Raw genomic sequence first — 22,024 nt, 5'->3', positions numbered from 1 at the left:
AAACACGGAGGCCGCCAGGCAGGCCACGGGCCGAGGTGACGGGGCTGGGGCGGTGGGGAGTGAGCCAGCGCACCTGGCTGCGTCCGCCTGGAGTTGTCCCTCTGCAATCTCGACTGACACAAACACTTCTCCAAACGGGGGGGAACCTAAGCCGCAACAACCATCAACAACGAGATCTTCCTCCTGCCTTGCCCTCCCTCCCTCCCCCCTCCCTTGGCCTGCCCCCGCCCCCTCCCCCAGGCCCACGGCGGGCGCCCGGCGCGTTCGGACCCGCTGCGCGATGCCGGCAGTTTAGGATCCAAAGCTTCTCTACTCGTTTTGTTCTTTTCTTTTATAAAAAGAGGAGGGGAAATCCCGGTGGCAGGCAGCCCGGCACACACACACCCGCCCTCATACTCCGACAAAAGCAGATGCACTTTGACTTCTGACAGCTCTACCTCAAGCCCAAGAGAACTCCACGGCGCTCTCCCTGCGACCCGAGCTCGCTGCGTCGTCCTTTTCCTTCTCCGTCTCCGTTTTATTTATTTCTGTTCCCGTCGCCGTTCTCGGTGACCTTCACTCCTCCGCGGGCTCTGGGCAGAAGAGTGGCTTTCTCGCCGGCCCGAGACTCTTCCTCGCCCCGGGAGCTTCGGCGGGGCTGCGGTGCCCCGGGGCCCTGGGACTCCCAGGCTGCACACTCCACCGAGGTGCCCTCCGCCCCGCATCAGCCTCATTTTCACCCCCTTCTGGTTTCCTGGTGCGGGTTTTGGCCCGCACCCCCAGTGTGTCTCCTCTTTTCTGGAGGGGCTGGGGAGCTCTTGCTATCGTCTTTGGGAGGCATCCCCTAGGCTTTCCCTGCTCTTCTCTCTCCCGGCCTCACCCGACCAAAACCAAAGACCATGGTGCACTGTGCCGGCTGCAAAAGGCCCATCCTGGACCGCTTCCTCTTGAATGTGCTGGACAGGGCCTGGCATGTCAAGTGCGTCCAGTGCTGTGAATGTAAATGCAACCTGACCGAGAAGTGCTTCTCCCGGGAAGGCAAGCTCTACTGCAAGAACGACTTTTTCCGGTGAGTACTTCCCTGGGGCACCTCTGCTGCTCCCTCCCCGAGGGCCCTTGCCGGCCAGATTCGGATGAGAGGTCAGCGTGGCCGAAGCAACCGCGTTAGGAGCAGCCTTTGGAGAGGGCAGCCAAGTCCCACGGGCACCCGCCTCTTCGTCAGCTGGTGCACAGGGCACCCGGGAGGTGGCCCTGCTTGCCTCCTGGAAATTGTGGGTCTGGGCTTAGCTGCACGTGCCTGGGAAGAAAGGTTCTGAATCCACTTCCGCCTAGAAGCCCCTCCAAGCCTAGAAGGGGGCAGCACAGCCTCCGGCGTTGTAACCCCACCTCTGGTCTTTCCCCGCTCTGAGCTCTCCAACAACTGCATTCTCCGAGCCTCCCAGGTTGCTTGCCCTCCAGGCTGGGCTTAGAAGCCCGGGCTACATCCAAGCCACTTCTTTTTGCCTCCAAAAAGAAGAAGTGGTTCTTGGCGGGAACCACAGAGGCTTCTGCGTAAAGTGTCTGAGTCCTGTGCCTTGGTGGCGGCAGGGAAAAACCCAGCCCTAATGCCAATCCTGCATATCCCAGGGTGTTCTTGAAACCCCGAACAGCCTCCCAGCGCCGGCCTAGGCAAGTTGCTAGGTGCTTGTGAAATGCCCCAAGGCTCCAGCCTCCGGGAAGACCCTTCCCTGGGCTTCCCGGCTGCCTGGGTTGGCGGGAGGTTCGGTCTCCGCCCAACGCGAACCTCGGCTTTGTGGCGTAGGCTCCGCTCGGAGCTCTCCCAGGCACTGCCCACCTTCCCTTCGCCCCACCACCTCCTTGCTGAAACCGGGAAAAACCGAGGCCGGCTCGTGTGAGCCGGGAGACTTCTCCAGACGCCCCTCCTTAGTTTAGCGTTTTAATTTATTCTCTTAAACTATCTTGCCCCGAAATCCACACAAACACACAAGTTAACCGAGAAGAACAGAAGCAAATGCGAATTTTAATTCCTCTGTACTGGTTTGAAACCTCTCAGTTTACTCGATTGACTTGGTCTCTGCTTTTCTCTGAGTTTCTGGTGACAGATCAAACTGGGAGAAGGGGTGGGGGTGCGAGGCCATCCAGGTCGCTTTGCTCAGAGGCCCAGAACGCGCTGTCCCCAACACTGTCCCCGGGAAGCGTGGCTCTGATTGCGGGGAACCATGGAGAAAAGCGCTGTGCAGGCTGGTTTTGCCCGGAGCAAGCGCGGGCTGAGCCTCTGAACCTCGGTTGACCGCACCTGGTGTCCCCAATACTGGCTGGAGCCGAACCGGAGAACAGCGAACGGTGCCAGCTGCCAGTGGGCCCCAAAGGCCTGGCTCCCGCAAAGCGCAGCCCAGCACCTAGAGCCCCGCGGTGACTCTAGCTTGTGCCAACCTGCCGGGCTTTGGGCTTGAACGTGGCGGCGGCCCAGCTGCAGCCGTCTGCGTGCTCCGCGGCTGTTTCTTCACCCGCGGTGGGACTGGACTTTGCCAACCCCCAGCCTATGCGCAGGTTCTTGTGCAGTGAAAGAGAGGCGACGCTAGGAGAGAAAAGCGGCGCTCGGGTCGCGTTTACATGGAGCTCTAATTAAAATTTGACTGTTCTCTGAATCTAATAAGAAAAGAAGTGCCTCCCTCCCCCTTCCCATAGCCGCCTTGCCGCCTTCTTCCGCGGCGCTCTTTTCCTCTGGGACAGCACTGGGCATGAGGCCTGGTGGGGGAGGGGAGCAGCTTGGGCCCCTCGCTCTCTCACCGTAACCATGTGTATCTCCCCCATTGACTTTTCACTGGTGCCCCGCGCTCTCTCCGGCCTTCTTGCCTGCTTGATCGGCATTCTGCCTCTTTTTTTTGGCTGTCTCTCTTCTTTTCCCCCATCCTTTTCTTCATCCTCCACTTTCTATTTCTCTCTTTCTCTAACGTCTTTTTCCCGGCCTCTCCCCGCCCGCCCTGCTCCTCACCAACCCGTCCTCTTCCACTCCGCAGATGTTTCGGTACCAAATGCGCCGGCTGCGCGCAGGGCATCTCCCCTAGCGACCTGGTGCGGCGAGCGCGGAGCAAAGTGTTTCACCTAAACTGCTTCACCTGCATGATGTGTAACAAGCAGCTGTCCACTGGTGAGGAGCTCTATATCATCGACGAGAACAAGTTTGTCTGCAAAGAGGATTACCTAAGCAATAGCAGTGTCGCCAAAGAGAACAGCCTCCACTCGGGTGAGGCCCCAATTCCCAACTCGCTAGGGGTGGGGTTCCCGGGGGAAGGAGGCCCACTAAGGCCGCTGCTCACCTGTCCCTTCCCTCTCCCCAGCCACCACGGGCAGCGACCCCAGTTTGTCTCCAGACTCCCAAGACCCATCACAGGATGATGCCAAGGACTCGGAGAGCGCCAACGTATCCGACAAGGAAGGGGGCAGCAATGAGAATGATGACCAGAACCTGGGCGCCAAGCGGCGGGGGCCCCGCACCACCATCAAGGCGAAGCAGCTGGAAACTCTGAAGGCAGCCTTTGCTGCCACTCCCAAGCCCACGCGCCATATCCGGGAGCAGCTGGCTCAGGAGACTGGCCTCAACATGCGTGTCATCCAGGTCGGGGCCTGGGCATGCTACTCAGTTCCCCTTGAGACCTACAGGCTCCTCTACACCAGCATCCAGGCCTAGCTGGGGAAACCCAGCCTCGAGCAGGGTTGCGGGTTCAGGGAGGCTGGAGGGGGAGGAGTGGAGAGGCCCAGACACACCCCTACCCTGGCGACCTGTGAGGTGCGGCCTGTGGCATAGAGCATCTGGAAATCCCTAGGCCTGCTCCACTTCCCAATCCAAAGCTGGTGGTGGTAGTGGCAGAGTGGGGGGGGGGGACGGTGAGCTCAGCAAGTGTCCGGGGGAGGGGACATTGTTGGACACTGCAAGGGGAGTTGGGACCCTTTCTTCTGCAGAGATGAGGAACGCAGAGTTCTCTGAGCATGCCGGAGTGAGTCAGTTCCAGTGGCTCCTCCACAACACTGATCTCCCTCTGTGTCCCCCTCCCCTGTTTTGTGGGTCTCTTGCCGCGGTTAGACAAGCCCCAGAGCTTCTCCCGAGAGAGGTGGGGGGGGAGTCCTGGTTTGAAGAGGAAAAGGTCCGAGCTGGAGTCAGCTCAGCGTCTGGCGGTCTGAAGTGGGATGGGGTAGGGGGAAGGTGGGCATCTGGGCAGCTGTGCCAGTGTGTTGTGAGGACTCCAGGCTGCGTATGATTTGGGCCTGAGACTCAGGCCCAAGGTTAGGTGTCTGGTTCACCCGTGGAGGCTCTGCAAGGATGTGGGTGGATGTGCCTGGGAGGCTGGGAGGCACACACAGCCAGGCCGCCACGCTCCTTGCAGCCTCTGAGAGGCTGTGCCAACATGTGCATAGTGAAGGGAAGTTTGCGTGTCTGTGTTTTCAGTGAGAGGCTGAGGATAAGTATATTCGGCACTGGGAGATTTTGCGTGGATTTGAAAAGGAGATTGTGGGTTTTAGTGTCACTATCATTGGCAGACTGGGTGTCAGCAGGAGGCTGTTTAGTTCTCTCTCACCGTCATGGGGGAGGGGGCTGCCAGGGACCCTGGACGGGAAACCGCGTGTGTCTGACACTATTTGGGGAGGTTGAGTGTCTATGTGTGTACAGCCCCCAGAAGATGTAACTGTGACAGTGTGATATTGGAAACAACTCCGACTGCCTCACGTCGGGCAGGGCTGCTTGCCCAGGTCCCCAGTCGGGAATCCTGTATACCATTGGCTCAGGGGCCGCCCTTGGCGTTCCTACTCAGACATACCCCCACGCACCACAACACACACACAGCCGCCCGCGCGCGCGCGGAGCCCTGAGTCCAGCTAGCGGTTAGAGGAGTTAGGGGCCGATCGGCCCCCGCACCCGAAGTGTGTGTGTGTGTGTGGGGGGGGGGTGTCTCCCGAGCCTCACCCCGCCGCGTGTCTGCTTCAGGTCTGGTTCCAGAACAGACGCTCCAAGGAACGGAGGATGAAGCAGCTGAGCGCGTTGGGAGCCCGGCGCCACGCCTTCTTCCGCAGTCCGCGCCGGATGCGGCCGCTCGTGGACCGCCTGGAGCCGGGCGAGCTCATCCCCAACGGACCCTTCTCCTTCTACGGAGGTGAGTGTGCAGCCCAGAGGCGGGGAGCGGCCAGCCGGGCTTGGCTTCGTTGGAAGCGGGTGGCAGCGCGGGAGGCGCTTCGAGTGGGGGAGATGGGGAAGGCCGGAGGGTAAATCAAGAGGAGGTAGTCCAGAGCGAGGGCCGAATTCCCGACCGCGAACGAGGCGGGCGAGCTGGCCGGGAGCAGCTCCGCTGTTTGCACCAAGCCTCCTCCCCGCGGCCAGCGCCGCAGGGGAGCCCGCGACGGCGAGTTCCCCGAGTTGTCCTTCGCGTCCTTTCTCCGCCGTCCTGACACCCTCCTCCCCGCCGCTCCGCAGATTACCAGAGCGAGTACTACGGGCCCGGGGGCAACTATGACTTCTTCCCGCAAGGCCCCCCGTCCTCGCAGGCTCAGACGCCGGTGGACCTGCCCTTCGTGCCGTCGTCCGGGCCCTCCGGGACGCCCCTGGGCGGCCTGGAGCACCCGCTGCCGGGCCACCACCCGTCGAGCGAGGCGCAGCGGTTCACTGACATCCTGGCGCACCCCCCCGGGGACTCGCCCAGCCCTGAGCCCAGCCTGCCCGGGCCTCTACACTCAATGTCGGCTGAGGTCTTCGGGCCCAGCCCGCCCTTCTCATCACTGTCGGTCAACGGCGGGGCGAGCTACGGGAACCACCTGTCTCACCCGCCCGAAATGAACGAGGCGGCCGTGTGGTAGCGGGGTCTCGCACGGTCCGCGGAGTTCGTGGTTGTACAGAAATGAACCTTTATTTAAGAAAAATAGAAAAAAGAAGAAAAAAAAAACATAAAAGCAAGTCACCCCCCCACCCCCCATACACACACACTTCCTTCAGCCTCGGGGACCATTTTCCGTCTGGCGAGTCCAGACGGGAAAGGGGGACAAGAAACAGAATCCAAATCCTCCTGGAAGTAGAACTGGGATCCGTGCTCTGACTGGCAAGGTGCAGAACTGGGGCTCCGGAAGAGATATTCAGACGTCTCCCCATCTTCCACCTGGACCCGGATCCAGGGGCAAGACTCTTCGAGCCTGCGCACCTGGACAGAGGGCTGCAGAGAAACAGCCACGGAGGCGGCGGGGGCGCACAGCCAGTGGTGACGCCGGGAGCCGCGGGGAGGGAGGCCGAGGCGCAGCCGGGTGAGGGAGGTGGAGTAGCCCGGGGCGCTCCCGGGCCAGCCAGGAGGGTTCTGGCTCTGGGAAATTCACTAGTGTTGTCTCAGAGTTCAGCAACAGCGACAACAAACTCTTATAGCTTCAGAAACGCCGACCTGCTGTGCATCAGGTGGGACTATATATATATATATTTTTTGTCTATCTGGGTTTTTGGTTTTTGTTTTTGCGAAAATTGCAAAATTCTAAATGTAAAGCCCTCAGTATCAACTCTTCTACCTTCACAAAGCTCTACACACACACACACACACACACACACACACACACACACACATATACACAGACACCCTCGATAAGGATGGTCTCTAGCCAGACCTCTCAGTAAAATGACTTGAACATCAACTGTACAAGAAAGTATTCTACCTTCACACATACAAAAAAAAAAAAAAAAAAGTAAAAAAAAAAAAAGACTATTGAACTAAAAACAGTCAACTGTTTACGTATAATGTTAAATTCAGGAGTTCAGTGTTTTATTAATATATCCTGTTTTGAAACCTCTTGTTCAAAAACAAAATGTTTTGAGCAATCAACCAAAATTGTTCATTTTCTTTTCCTGTAGATGTTCTGACAGATTTGCAGGGCTCGCAGCTCACTGTGCTAGTATGTAAAAAGGTGTTGTTTACACAAGGCAAAGAGAAAACATGATATTCAGACACTTGCCAAATAGAATAATTATAGCACAAATACTGTAAAGGTGCCTGGCACCACAACCTGAGAAAGTGTTAAAAAAAAAAAGAAAAAAAGTGTTACAAGGTTTAAAAAAAAAAACATCTTTGCTAATTTTTAGTCCTGTTGAACATTCATGGAATTGTTAATATGACTTATATAGACCCACACAGGTTTTATTTTTGTGTCTTTAAAATAAAAGTCCAAAATATTTAAATTTTATGGTCAAATATGCAGTCAACAGCTGCTACTTTTTTCTTTATATATTAAATTTCTCATATGTCTTTTATTGTTCTGATAAACCTAAGCTTGTGTGACCTCCAGTGCATATTAGACCATTCACTGTATGAAAGAAAACATGTTGAATAAATTTGTGAGTTTTTAATAAAAATAGAAAATCTGATGTTTAGATATTTGGTGTGTTATTTGATGTTTTAACAAGTAGAGGTGAGGCCTGATGGGGAGCTGAATGACACCTCAGAACCCAGAGGGAAGAGAAGCAGGACTGGGCTATGTTTTTACCTTGGCTATGGCTGAATCCCCTTGCTAATGCCAGCCAAGCTTTTCTCCGTGGCTTCCCGCTGTTATTAACTACCGATTTGCATTCTGTGGATTTAACTGATACAGTTGAAGAGCTGTTTGCTGATAAATTAATATAGAATTTGAAATAGAAATCAAATCCATGGCTAAAAATGAGTGGTCCTGGTCCGGGTATGATTAGGCATGAGAGCCCATGCACTGTCTCTATCCCCCATTCTGCACGTGCAAAACTGGACTTGTGATAGTCAGTTACTTGTAAATATATAGTTAGAGGTGGTCCTTTTCAGTTTCAATTCACTTCCCATAGATAATCCTGCTCTCCAATTTGGTGGTTTAAAAGATAACGTAAAATGAATGTAGGGTACAGCTAGAAATGAAATACTTTAATCCCTTTCAGAGAACTGATATGAAGTAGTTGTTTTATAGTATTTGTTACATTTGAAGTTTTCTAGAAGGAAAACTATTTCATCTGGCACAAGATACATATTACCTTTCTCTGAAAGATGAGCAAAAATAACCAATAAAGAAATCAAATTTTACCTGGGAGTTGCCAATAGGTTCTGAAAAGTACTTCAATCCCTCCCAAGCCTTCATTAAACATGGAAGGAATTTAAATATTTATCTACTATGAAATACGTGTGTGTTTTTAATATTAGATGCTATTTGAGTTCCAGAATTTCATTTCTATATCACCTAGATTTCAGTCTGGGTTATTTATTTCGTTTTAAAAATCAAAGGTTTTACGTTAAATGGCACATAATTTCCGTTGTCATTTTCATATTTTGTTAAAACACAACCAAGTGTATCTTTCCTGCAGAGAAGCCTTTAAAATAAGCAATATTTTACTGCATCCATATGACGGCTTATCTAATGGGAGGACTGTCAGCAAGGAACCTGACAGTATTCTTTCAAAAATCCAAATTTATGAAATATGGGGAGACTTTTGAAACTCCTAGCCTCTGCATGCAGCACATTTCTTTATCTGCTTTGTATCCAATCACTGGATCAGCTGTTTTTGCCCTTTTAGCGTTTATATACATTAAATCACAGCCAACTTATTCATTATGGCCACCCCCTTTAAAGACATTCATTTAACTGAACGTACGCTCATGCTCATGGGAAGCTGCATTCTCCTATCAAGGCTGCTGAATTATTTAGCAGCTTTATTGTGGAATCGGGTACTTGTTAAGAAGCGTTTTGAGTTGGGCGCTCAGTGTGGACTCATTTCCTCTCTCTCACTCGGTGGCAGCAGGGCAGTCTTTCCCTCTTGGCTCTGGATACTGAACCCTAATAAGTACCTGAACAGGTGGCAAAGCTTAGTAGTCAAATTTGGAGCCACCTGAGAGGAGGAGGTCTAGAGATATCAGGGACTATTCTCCTTCCCATCAGAGCAGCGATGCCCACCTCTGGCCCTAAGCTGCAGAGAAGCGCTGCACCACTCCCAGGCAGCCCAGCTGGGGGCTCCCGGGAGAGGCTCAAGGGCCACAGAGGAGCAACAAGGTGGTCCCCTCCCTCCTAGGAGGGCAGTCTCCTCTCTAGTTGGGCTTGGCAGTTTGCTTTCTCCCTGCAGCCATCTTAAAGCTGCCACCTCTGTGCCTCTGGCCATCTGCCCTCAGGGCTCCAGCCTCAGGAAGCTACCATCTGCCCTGGGCTGGGGAGCCGAAGCTCACCCACCAACTTCTCCAGGCTGAAGGAGACTGGGGACTGCTTTAGGGCTGTACAAAGTGAAGGGAAACTATTCCTGGAGACCAGGACAGGCATTGGTAGGGACCTGGGACCTGGAGATTGATGGCATCTGAGAAGAGAGGCAGGTAAGAACCTGGTTTCCCTAACCTCTTGAAACTCCTGGTCATAGGAATTGATTGGGACAGTGGTGGGGGGCAATCCAATGTCACTCCTGCCCATCTTCTGCTATCCCTACATCTCTCTGTCACTTTGCAGCCCTTAGGCAGCAGCACTGTGAATGGGGAGACCCTCTGACTGCCTCTGGAGAAGACTGTTCTTTGGGGAGAGTGCTCCCGGTCATTCCCATCCTTCTGATCTTCACATCAGCTCTCACGCCCAGAGCAGTTAGAGGCTTAAGTTTCTTCTAGGAGGCATAGTCTTTGAAGTATCCTCTCTTGTAGTCCACCCTCCATCTCCAGATCCGTTCCCATCAGGAAAATCCCTCCTCATTTCTCTAGATACTGGAACGCAGGCAGGGAGGGCCCCCTAGAGAGAGCATTCAGGAGGATGCTCTCCAGCCCCAGGTCTCAACGTCTCTCGGCTGCATCTTAAGTCCTAGAATTCTTTCCTCTTTCTTTCCCTCTCTCCCCTCAGTATGGGGTAAGAAAGCAGAAGCATTTGGGGGACCCTGGGATGTGTGTGACTGGAGTAGCGTAGTCTTGATTCCTTCCTCCAAAGGCTTCCCAAGTCAGAGGAGACCAGGACAGTGAAGGGAGAGTATAGACAAGCAGGACTAGGGCGTTTTCTGCCCAGAGCCAGCCACCAGTGTGTCTTGTTTGCACGACAGCTTAGAGGTGGTCTCTGACCTGTCTTGTTTCCCCTTCCCCCTTCTCTCCCTTTTCTTTACCCTGAAGGCAAGGATTCTAAGCACTATTGTTCAAAATAGGAACAGAAGAGGATTGGGGGAAGTAGCTTCCTAAATGTGGAGAGATACATTTTTGTCTTTTGAAGCCCAGGGCAATGGCTCCCTGTTGCAGCCTGAGGGGCATGCTTTTGCTTTGGAGGCTCCAGACAGCAGGCACCAGGCTGCAATTACGGAGAATATGTTAACAAAATAAGGGGGGGAGGGCGGGGGAGCTGTTTTCTAGCCTGAATTTTCTTGCTGCTGGTAAAAAGCAGTTTGCTTTTGCCTGAGTCCCCTACCTAGGTGCTCCTGTCCTAGGTTGGCATTCTTTCAAGTCTGAAGGAATCTGCCCTAAGACTGGTTCTCCTTCCCTTCTGCAGCCACCTGGGAAGGGGACATGAAACAAGCCACACTAAAGGGATGGGTCTCTCATTGCTCTTGACCTTGAGGGCATATTAAGACTGTGAAAGTCAGGGACCCTCACTTCCCTTAAATTCCACAGGAAACACTGGTGAGCTGAGGGTTCCCAGGCTGTCAGCTGTGGGATCCAACTGCTCTGGCACCCTTAACGTCTCTTTTCTTGACTCTTTTGATGCAGTTTCTGTTTGAGGGGGGTTGTTCAAGGTTTCTACAGGTGACCTCAAACAGATACTGGAAGGAACAGACCACTTTGTACTCACCCTTATCCCTTATTGCCAGTTCTGTTTACAAGTTTGTCTGCCCCCCCGCCCCCGCCGCCCCCCTTGGGGGGGGGGGTGCTGATCACTGTCAGGAGAGAATTTAACTTGCTCATCTTTGTATCTCATCTAGCAGTGCCTGCCACACAGCGGGCAGTTAGGGAATGCTTCATGAAGAAAGAATATAAAGGGATAGCATCTTTCCGTGTGGCTGGGTGTAATTAAATTGATCCTATTAAGTCTCTATATTTTGAGTCTACCTGTGCCTCTCATACAGTAGACATGAGTTTTTCTGCATTTGTGCACCAGTTTCAAGTGTCTGAGTATATTCTCACCTTTGAACAGATATCAATAATGAGGGTATGCAATAAAGTAATCGCCACCATCACCCCCCTTTTCCCTAAGACAAGGCTACTTGGAGAAACTACAGAACGATCTTTATTTAGGCACAACCATAGCTATTTCTAATTATTCCTGTGAATAAGGACGCCAACAGTTCGCTGTACACTTACACATGCACATCGCTGACGTAGGATTCTTAAATCCCGACCACCGCAGGGTCAGAGGCGTGTGCCCGGCCCCAGACTCCTCCAGACTGTTAAACCGCTATATGTCAAACCTATTTTGGTCCCAGTGCCCGAAAGCGCACCTGAGGCTGGAAGTGCTTACCCTTTATTTACTCCCTCCTCTTTTCATAACAGCCACCATAGATAGGCCATGGCTACACCACACTTTATTTCTAAGCGAATCTCGGACAAATCTTGAAGCATATTTTATACGAGGGGACAAGGGTCGCGCGCAAAGCAACGTCGGTTCAGCGCCAACGGCGGCCACGTGCCCTGGCGCGCTCCCGGACCACCTCACACACCCCTTCGGCGCACGCGCACGCGCGCCGGGATGGCGACAATCCCTTCAGCCTTCCGCGCGCTTCCGCCTTCTTCCTAGCAACGCCTGTAGTGACGCGCAGGCCCCGCCCCCTCGCGCGCGCCTCCCGGAAGTGGCCGGCCCCGAGCGAGAGCGGGGTTGTCTGCGGTCCCTGGCTGTTCGGGGGAGTAGTCTCTGGGCAACAGGGCCCGGCGGGGAGAGAGCGTCCGGGCCGGGGCCAGGGCTGGGGCTGCACGTTGACGGGCACGGCGCAGAGCGAGACCTGGTGACGATGGCGGGGGCCGCAGCCCCTGGCGCTGCAGCTGGAACAATTGTTGAACCCGCGCCCGCGCGAGGCGGATCCTGAGGCCGACCCGGAGGAGGGTGAGGCCTGACTGGGGAAAAGCCACGTGCGGAGCGGTGGGTCCAGCCTCGGGCAGACCCGGGCGGCGCGAGAGAGGCCGGCAGCCAGGCCTCGCCGCCTGGCCTACTCGGCTCATCCTGGCGTAGAGGAAAACGGCCTCCCGGGAGGGTTGGCCGGGCTCAGGAGGAGGACTTCGGCTTCCTTCTGAGCCGCACTCCAGACTTGGTGCTCGGGTGGCTGGAGCATCCCAGGGACTTGGAGGGCTGTAGCAGGGAACAGGGGGTCTGGTAGTTGGTTGGAAGTTATCTTTTCAGGATGCGCTTACCGGTATTAAGTTAGAAATGAGAAGGAAGTCTCACCGTTTTTTAAGTCGGCCTGCCCCTAGGAACTTACTAGGAGATTGAAGGAAGCAGTGGGATTCCATGGGGCTGTTTAAGCCTCCCTAGGCCTCAAGACATTTGCTCAGGGGCTGACGAATGGGACGGCTGTTCTGTAAGCTGATGTTCAAGGTCTAGTTGGGAGTAATCCTGCTTTAGACTTGAATCAGAGAAGTGTGAGGAAGGAAGAATAAGGAAGGATAAATGTGAGTGCTGGACCGTGTTTTAGGAATATCAGTTGAAGAAGTTAGGGCTGTTGAGCCAGGATAAGCAGACTCCCTTAGGGATGGGATGGAGTGAGGATAGATGGCTGACTTAAATATTTGAGCGACTGTCACAAATGGAAGAGGAGTTAGGCTAGTTTTTATAATCCAAGGCATAGAAATATGTCCAACTAGTAGGCGCAGAGGTCAACTTTCTGTTCAAGAACAGCAGTAAGACTGTGGTCTATCTTGAGAGGTAATGAGTTTCCTGTTCCTGGAAGTTGGTGGGGATTTTGTAGAGTGTGAGTTGAAAGGGTTGAACAGGGTTACTCTTAAAGTTCCTTCTAACCTGGAGATACTGATTACTCTCCCCCCAACCCCTCCCCTACAGCCACTGCTGCCAGAGTGATTGACAGGTTTGATGAAGGGGAAGATGGGGAAGGTGATTTTCTGGCAGTGGGTAGCATTAGAAAATTGGCATCAGCCTCCCTCTTGGACACAGACAAAAGGTATTCTGGCAAGACTACCTCTAGAAAAGCTTGGAAGGAAGACCCCTGGGAGCAGACACTACCAGGTTCATCTGGTGAGTAGACGTATTTGCATGTTGCTTTCTCTTTCTTTCCTAATATTTTAGGGTTAAAGTTGCGGGGTTTTGTCTTTGTTTTTGTTTTGGATGATTAGTCTGTGTGTGTGCCCCCACTTACTGTCTTAGGAGAGACCATGGATTTGGCATTAGAAAGGACCTTAAGAGGTAGTTAATTTCAGTTCCTAAGGATTCTAAAGCTCAAAGCTATTAAGTTTATATAATCCTTATGTTTAGGTTAATGGTTCACCATAAAATGGAAAGAAAAGATATTGGATATTGGACAGGGCTATGTGTTGAGAAAGAATTGCGTCTGATGAGCATGCTACTCATGGATTTTGACCCTTTTCCTTTGGTTTTTCGAGTCTTGCATTGGGTCACTATATAATTCAATACTAGTTTGTGAAACTCATTTTTTGCCATTGTAAAAATAATAAAATCCTTCCCTCTCCCCTGCAAGGGCCTTAGGAGGATGTGAGGACATGAGCTTATAGTTTTATTTTTTATTATTTCTTTTTATGAAATTTTTAAAATGTAATCTCTACATCCAACATGAGACTTGAACTCTCAACCCCAAGATTAAGAGTTGCATGCTCTTCTAACTGAGCCAGCCAGGTGCCCCATCAGCTTATAGTTTTAAAGCATTAGCGTTGTAAGTTTCTCAATGGAAGAAGGGGCTGGATATGGTGGTTACTTAGTGGATGCCATTTTTCCCCCCCTTTAGAGAGGTTAGAGGTGCCAGGCTGAGAATGCACAGATGATATAAAAAAAACTATCATTCAGGTCATGATATCCATGATTAGTTGGATAATGGATGATTACCCGTTATGGTTCTGGGGGCTCCTGGTAAGCCCATTTCACATTCTTTGCCTAGAGACTGATAGAGGGGCCACTTGTGAGACAAATATTATAATACTTATTGGGCTTCACCATGTGTCAGGCATTGTGGTAGCTCTTTAAGTTCTAAGAGACTAGAACACAGTTTTCAAAAGATGTTGTTACTGTTATTACATGTATCATCTCATTTGATACTCTCAATAACTTATGAAGTTGCTAGTATTTGTCCCCATTTTATTTATTTTTTTTTAAGTTTGTTTTTGAGAGAGAGGGGGGCACAAGTTGAGAGGGGCAGAGAGAGAGGGAGACACAGAATGTGATGCAGCCTCCAGGCTCAGAGCTGTCAGCACAGAGCCCGATACAAGGCTCGAACTCAACGAATCATGAGATCATGACCTGAGCTGAGGTCGGACGCTTAACTGACTGAGCCACCTAGGCGCCCTGTATCCCCATTTTAAAGGTAAGGAAATTGAGGGACAGATTGGTTGTGTAACTTGCTCAAGGTCATAGAGCTAGTAAGTGGAAGAGCCAGGACTCACATAAGGTAGTCTGGCTCCAAGTCTGACTCTTAACTGCTACTCTGTGAATATTCCTTAATCTGAGAAATGGCATACATTTAAAGAATTTAAAGGATTAATTTCTTTTTTTTAATTTATTTTATTTTTTTAAATGTTTAATTTTTGAGAGAGAGACAGAGTACGAGCGGGGAAGGGGCAGAGAGAGAGAGAGTGAGACACAGAATCTGAAGCAGGCTCCCAACTCTGAGCTGTCAGCACAGAGCCCAATGTGGGGCTCAAACCCACAGACCGTGAGGTCATGACTGAGCCAAAGTCAGGCGCCTAACCAACTGAGCCACCCAGGTGCCCCTATATGTAGTTTTTTTTAAAGAAGTACTGAAGACCTATCACATCAGCTGTTACTTATGCTTAATGAATAAAATTATAGTATCTCCTGTACATGAAGCTATTCCTTATCCTTCCCAGCATGTTAGTTGGATCCTCTTCCATACACTGTGTACTAATGGCACTAGGATTTTTTTTTTAATTTTTATTTAAATTCCATTTAGTTAGGTGATGAATGACTAAATTATATTCCTGAAATAGTCATTACACTATATATTAACTAACTTGGATTAAAATGAAATAAAATAAGATACGCACTGAAAAAAGACTTTTTAAATAAAAAATAAATTCCATTTAGTTAACAGATAGTGTGATATTAGTTTCAGGTACACAATTTAGTGACTCAAGACATGTAACACCCGGTGCTCATCACAAGTCCACTCCTTAATCCCCATCATCTGTTTTACCCATCCCCTCACTCACCTCCAATACACTGTGTACGGATGATGCTGTAATGATAATAGTGATATGAATATTGTCAAACATATCTACCACTCTTACCAGACTGTGACACCCCACAGGTGTTACGTTGTATTTGTCATTCCTTAGCTTTTATGTACACCTGGCTGATAATAGGTGCTTAAGTAAGTAATAAATAGGGTGTACTGGTGTGAGAGAGATTGTACATTGGGGTTAGTTAATGATAAATTATATTTCAGATATAGGTTTGGGAAAACTGTTAATTCCCTTATTTGAAATCTTACCATTCTTCAAGGTCCAGACCTTGCCCCACAGTTAAAATTTCTCCCTCCTCTGGGTTATCAAAACTTTGTCAGTTCTTGTCTGTATTTGATGGGTCTGTCTTTCCCACTAGAACCTTTTGTTAGGGTAGGACCTACGTTTTGTTCATCTTTGCTTTTCCCTTAGCCTCTTATAGGTAGTAGATGTATAATATATATTTGAATTGAGTACAACCATACATTTTATTTTTTTGATGGATGCTGCAGCCCTTTACTTGAAATGAAAGGTGTGGCCTAATATTTGTCTCAAAGTAACATCTGTTTTTTTGGGTGTTTTTTTTTTTTTTTCTTCTTCTTTCTGCTCTTGTTCAGACAAGGAAATAATATCTGATGAGGATGAGTCTGGAGATGGAGGTTCAGAGGGGCTGGGTCTGGAGGGATCTGATGAGGATGCCACGAGTGCTGCTGAGGAAGAGGAGTGTGGTGATGACAGGGACAGTAGTCTGGCCTGGAAGAAGAGGATCAAAAGCTGCTCTGAGAACACACCGGGTTTTAGTGTCCAGAGCATCAGTGACTTTGAAAAATTCACCAAGGGAATGGATGACCTTGGTAGCAGCGAGGAGGAGGAGGAAGATGAAGAGGAGGAGCCTGGTATGGAAGAAGGGGACGGGGAGGAAGACTCCACAAATGAGAGAGAGGAAGACAGGGCTGAAGGCAGGAATAGTGAAGATGACGGAGTAGTGATGACCTTCTCCAGTGTCAGAGTTTCCGAGGAAGTGGAGAAAGGAAGAGCTGTGAAGAACCAGATAGGTTTGTACATGGTTTGCTGGTGGCTTATTTTTCACAGTGTCTGCATTTGATCTCCTGTTTGTGTTTTTGTTTGTTTTGGCTCTTCCTTTTCTCTTGTGTCCTTCCAATTAATTTGTGCCCCACCTACCTAGGGGCCTAAAGCCCCATTCTTCTGTGCGTAGCCAGCCTTTTCTACATTGAGCCGCTTAGCTGGTTCTGTTCTCATACTTTGGCGGCTGTGGAATACTGAGGGGAAAACAGTTTTCTCCTCTCTTTGGGCTTCAGCCTACCCCTCTCTCGTAGCAAATATTTGCTTCCCAGATACTGAGTTTTTTTCCTGTAACGGAGGGTATTTTCATGGCATGAAGCTGTGATAAAGCTGTGCTTTGCAGAGACTCGTGTGATTTCTTGTCTCTCCCTATCTGTCCCACTGGGAAGATTTTTGTAACGAATGATATTCTTTTCTCTTTCTCAGCTCTGTGGGACCAGCTCTTGGAAGGAAGGATCAAGCTTCAAAAAGCTCTGTTGACTACCAATCAGCTTCCTCAACCAGATGTTTTCCCTATTTTCAGGGACAAAGGTGGCCCAGAATTTGCCAGCGCCCTAAAAAATAGTAAGAATATTTATGGCATATGGAGATACTTTAGAACCACTGGGATACATTGGGATACACTGGGACTGTATTTGCAGCACCACAGAATTGAAGAAGAGAGTATTTGGTTTTAGTGATAATATAGTACAGAGTAGTTTTTTAACTTTTTTTTTTTAAGGTTATGTATTTATTTTGAGAGGGGGGCAGAGAGAGACAGCCCTTGGGTGCCCTGCGCAAGCAAGGGAGGGGCAGAGAGAGAATCTCAAGCAGTTTCCACGCTGTCAGTGCAGAGCCCATCTTCGGGCTCAAGAGATGGCTCTCACGAACCGATCTCCTGATTTGTGAGAGCTTTACCTGAACTGAAATCAAGAGCTGGATGCTTAACCAACTGAGCCACCCAGGCCCCTAGTTTTTACCTTAAAAAAAAAAAAAGCATTATAACTCTTATTAAACAAAGACAGTTTTGACTGAAATGGTTTGAGTTCTAAGTGATGCCAATTCCACTTTTCTCTTACCTGCCCTCACTTCCCTCCCCCACTTGCCTTTGGCTTTCTGAGTTACTTCTTTAATGCTCAGAGAACACTATGTGCAAACCCACAGGTATAGAACAAGAGATAAGGGATGGCTGATCCCAGTTCATTAAAAGTGGTTGTATCATGTGCTTAAGAGATGCCTTTCTTGGGGTGCCTGGGTGGTTCAGTTGGTTAAACGTCTTACTCTTGATTTCAGCTCAGGTCATGATCTCACGGTTCATGAGTTCAAGCCCCACATGGGGCTCCATGCTGATGGTGTGGAGCCCACTTGGGATTCTCTCTCTCTCTCCCAGTCTTTCTCCCCCTCCTGTGTGCTTTCTTTCTCTCAAAATAGATAAAATATATTTTTAAAAAAAGATGCCTTTGTTAGAAGGTTTCTAGAAAACATGCTAAGATGGTCTTATTTATGTCTCCCTTTGGGTTACACAGAGTGAGGAAAGGTGATGACTGCAGAGGGAGGAAAAATTTTGGGAGAGAAGTGCTGAGCTATAAAGCCTGAGAATTATGGAAGAGGAATTTAGAAATTACTTGGTTCTCAGGCCCCTGATTTTACAAGTGAGAAAACCAGGGCCCAGATTATAGCACTTGTTCATGCACAGCAGACCAAACTCCAGCTTTCCTGCCTTATGGTCTAGAAGTCTCCCTTCTGTACCACACTGCCTCCTGTGGTCTGTGTGCTATGTGCCCAAGGGCCCTAAAGGATGGGGGCAGAGGGCGATTTGGGCCGAGTGCACTGTGGTTGGATTGGAATTGCTATTCCTTATCTGCATGTTGAGACTTAAGTGTTTTCATTTGCTCTTTAAAACTTCTTTTTTAGAGGCCCCTGGTGGCTCAGTTGGTTAAGTGCTAACTCCGGCTCAGGTCATGATCTCGGTGGTTTATGAGTTCAAGCCACGCATCCAGCTATGTGCTGACAGCTCAGAGCCTGGAGCCTGCTTCAGATTCTGTGTCTCCCTCTCTCTCTGCTTCTCACCCGCTCATTCTCTCTCTCTCTCTCTCTCTCTCTCTCTCTCTCTCTCTCTCTCGTCTGTCTCTCTCTCAAAAATAAACATTTTTTGGGGCGCCTGGGTGGCTCAGTCGGTTAAACGTCCGACTTCGGCTCAGGTCACGATCTCGCGGTCCGTGAGTTCGAGCCCCGCGTCGGGCTCTGGGCTGATGGCTCAGAGCCTGGAGCCTGCTTCCGATTCTGTGTCTCCCTCTCTCTGCCCCTCCCCCATTCATGCTGTCTCTCTCTGTCTCAAAAATAAATAAAAAACGTTAAAAAAAAAAAAAAAAAAATAATAAACATTTTTTAAAAAATTAAAAAAAAAAAGCAACTTATTTTTATAGTATCATGGATTAGAGTTGGAAGGGACCCGAGAAGGACATCTGATTCCAGATAGGATCACCTCAAACTTCGAAGTATATATGTAGGATTTTTAGGGTAGGGGGTTCTGCAAAGCTTTCTTATGAGAGAATACTTGCTTCTTGTTGTTGTTGTTGTTGTTGTTGTTTATTTATTTATTTTGGGGCAGTCAGGGGAAGAGAAAGAGAAGGAGTAAGAGAATCCCAGGAAGGCTTTGTGCTGTTAGTGCAGAGCCCAGTGTGGGGCTCGAGCCCATGAACCATGACATTATGACCTGAGCTGAAATCAAGAGTCAGACGCTCAACTGAGTGAGCCACCCAGCCACCCCTACCTGGTTTTTTTTTTTTAAAGTGAACTCTGTGCCACACGTGGAGCTCAAGCTGACGACCCGAAGATTAAGAGTTGCACGTTCTACTGACTGAGCCAGCCAGGCACCCCAAAATACCCGCTTTAATTAGGAATTTTTTCCTAGGGTCTAGCTTTTAGATGTCCTGTCGTACTTGAAGTCAGGAACCCTGCAAACTCACCTTTTGCCTCTACCTCCCTTAAATAAAAGATAGGCTGGCAGTTTTCAAAATTCGTGAGATTTTTGGATTACTTATCTGCTATTTTCTTTTAATTTTTTTTTTTTTTTTTTTTTTTGAAGTAAACTCTCCACCCCGCATGGACTCGAACTCATGATCCCAAGATCAAGAGTTGTATGTTCTGCTGACTAAGCCAGCCGGGTGACCCATTTCTCTACTATTTTTAATGCCTTGGTACCCTAATTTCTGGTATGCTTTGGGATGGGACCTAATTGCTCTAGGTTAAATGTTTGAAGTGTTTGGTGAGGAGACCTTTCCCATTTTGTAACTTGTTACTCTTCTTGCTTGAGCCTTTCCCTTTTTTTTTTGATTCATCTTAAAATATTGATATTTTAAGGGTTAGTTAGTGTCAGGTGGACATATTCTTGGGTACCAATTTAGTTCCTTTACTTTAATATTATTTAACTTTTATTTTGCAACTATTATGAATTTTTTTTTTAATGTTTATTTATTTTTGAGACAGAGAGAGACAGAGCATGAACGGGGAAGGAACAGAGAGAGAGAGGGAGACACAGAATCTGAAGCAGGCTCCAGGCTCTGAGCTGTCAGCACAGAGCCCGACGCGGGGCTCGAACTCACGGACCATGAGATTGTGACCTGAGCCGAAGTCGGACGCTTAACCGACTGAGCCACCCAGGCGCCCCATTATGAATTTTTTTAATGTTTGTTTATTTTTGAGAGAGAGGGTGTGGAGGAAGGTCGGGGCCAGGTACGGAGAGGGGACAGAGGATCCAAAGCAGGCTTCGCATTGACAGCAGCGAGCCCGATGTGAGGCTCTAACTCATGAACTGTGAGATCATGACCTGAGCTGAAGTTGGACACACTCAACTGACTGAGCCACCCAGGCACCCCTGTAACTATTCTGATCTTAATCTGCCTTTTTTTGTACTTAACCAAATTGCCTCTTTGCCTCATTGGTGAATTCCAGTTAATGTGACAGATGTCTATGAATCTGACAGGGTGGGTTGCAGTGGAGGAGGAAGAAGAAAGGAACATTTGTTTGGTGTCACATATATTCTAAGATAGGAGAGTGAAAATACTAGTATTAGATAATACTAATACTAATACTAATACTAGATAATATTATCTAATACTAGTATTTCTGCACATCTGAAGGGTGGCTAATTTTTGTTCTTAAGATTTTATTTTTTAAGTCATCTCTACACCCAAGGTGGGGCTCGAAACTGATGACCCCAAAATCAAAAGTTGCATGCTCTATGGACTAAGCCAGCCAGGCACCCCAGGGTAGCTTTTTTTTTGTTTATTTTCAATCTTCTTATGACAGTATGACATAATACGTTGTGTACCTCCCTGTGTTGAGAAACAGTTTAAGAAAAATTTCTGGGCTACATTACTTTGGATGCACCATAAACTGTGCTGTATAGCTGGTGTGGAACATAGGCTGAATTTGTACTGACCCCACAATAGGCACTGGAACTTACTGTCTTTAATTAAATCGCCTGTCAGTTTGCTTGGCCTTCTAGGAGTTAAAGTTAGACTGCCTAGCTTTAGATTCCATCTCAGCAATGGATTAACTGTGACCTTGGCAAGATTCCTTAACTTCGCAGTAAAATGGTGATGGTACGGTCGTGAGAATTAATGGGCATGATCAACGGAAAGCGTTAGCACAGTGTCTGGCACATTGCACCCCACAACTGTTAGGTGTGGATATTTTTCTGCTGAAGGTGGTGTTTGGTAATGATCAGCCATGTGAATGATGGTTATCAGTGTAATATGCATCAGTGTAATAATATCAGTGTAATAACCATCATCCCCACTGTCTTCAGTGTTTTTTGACTTTTTATTAGAATTCAAACCTCCTACATAACTTATGCATTTGCTCTGGAAAGTGTAGTGCTACATTCTTCTGTAATGCTTATAATTCAGCCCTTGTCTCGTGACTACAGAAAGATAACCAGATATTTCCTTGTCACCAAACCCAGCCACTGCCTCCTTGAAGCATTCAACTTTTCCTTGAAATACTTCCCTTTGGCTTTAGTGACACTACGAATGCTGTTTGGGTTCTCCTGCCTTTCTGATTTCTTCTCACCTCAGACTCTTGTTTTATTCTCTCAATGCCCGTTTCATCGTGTGCAGGAACCTGTTCTCAGGTTGGGTTTTCTTGATGTATTCTGTCCTTGGCGTTGCCGTTTACTCTTACGTAGTAATGGTAGCCTCTAGCACAGCAGATTTTAGCCACAGTAAACTCCTGAGCTGCATGCCATTCTTACTTCAGCACCCTCAACTCTACTTTTCTGAGACTAAACAGGTTATCTCCTTCCTTCCCCAACACACACGCACTTAGTCCCCGATCACCTTGGTGTTACGTGTTGGTAATTACAGCTCTGGAAGCGTTAGGTAGTTTCAAAGACATTTTTTGGTATTTTAAGAGTTGCATAAGTGGTAAGTCATAAAGTAACCTTAGCAAAATTAAGGGATTTTTCAGTGGGCAAGACTGTTTCTCTGAAGAGATTACCTTTTCCTCTCTGTTTTTCTGCAGTTCTGCAGTATTAGGAGGCAGGTCTTTTATGTTGCTGGCAGCAGTGTATAAGGAAGAAGGCAAGTTACTTAAGGAAACCTCAGCATGACTTATTTAAAAATTATTATGAGATATATCAAACT

At 48.9% G+C, this 22,024-nt stretch overlaps 2 protein-coding genes across 2 annotated transcripts in view; both read left to right on the top strand.

The window, feature by feature from the left end:
* The first annotated feature begins 566 nt into the window (after positions 1-566).
* LHX1 (LIM homeobox 1) lies at positions 567-7,374 on the top strand. Its single transcript, XM_042917035.1, has 5 exons — positions 567-1,048; positions 3,000-3,226; positions 3,321-3,598; positions 4,964-5,129; positions 5,447-7,374. The coding sequence occupies exons 1-5, from the start codon at positions 879-881 to the stop codon at positions 5,824-5,826; spliced, it is 1,221 nt and encodes a 406-aa protein (XP_042772969.1). The 5' UTR covers positions 567-878; the 3' UTR covers positions 5,827-7,374.
* A 3,889-nt stretch (positions 7,375-11,263) lies between these two features.
* Positions 11,264-22,024, top strand: part of AATF (apoptosis antagonizing transcription factor) — a 104,369-nt gene continuing 93,608 nt past the window's right edge. Inside the window, exons 1-5 of the mRNA XM_042914470.1 lie at positions 11,264-11,801; positions 11,902-11,997; positions 12,949-13,140; positions 15,932-16,369; positions 16,824-16,961. Coding sequence (XP_042770404.1) covers positions 11,264-11,801; positions 11,902-11,997; positions 12,949-13,140; positions 15,932-16,369; positions 16,824-16,961 — 1,402 coding nt within the window. The remainder of the gene's footprint in view (positions 11,802-11,901; positions 11,998-12,948; positions 13,141-15,931; positions 16,370-16,823; positions 16,962-22,024) is intronic.

This window comes from Panthera leo, chromosome E1, assembly GCF_018350215.1.
Source record: "Panthera leo isolate Ple1 chromosome E1, P.leo_Ple1_pat1.1, whole genome shotgun sequence".
Classification (NCBI taxonomy): Eukaryota; Metazoa; Chordata; class Mammalia; order Carnivora; family Felidae; genus Panthera; species Panthera leo.
Note: the sequence above shows the minus strand (reverse complement) of the source record. Positions and strands in the feature narration are given on the sequence as shown.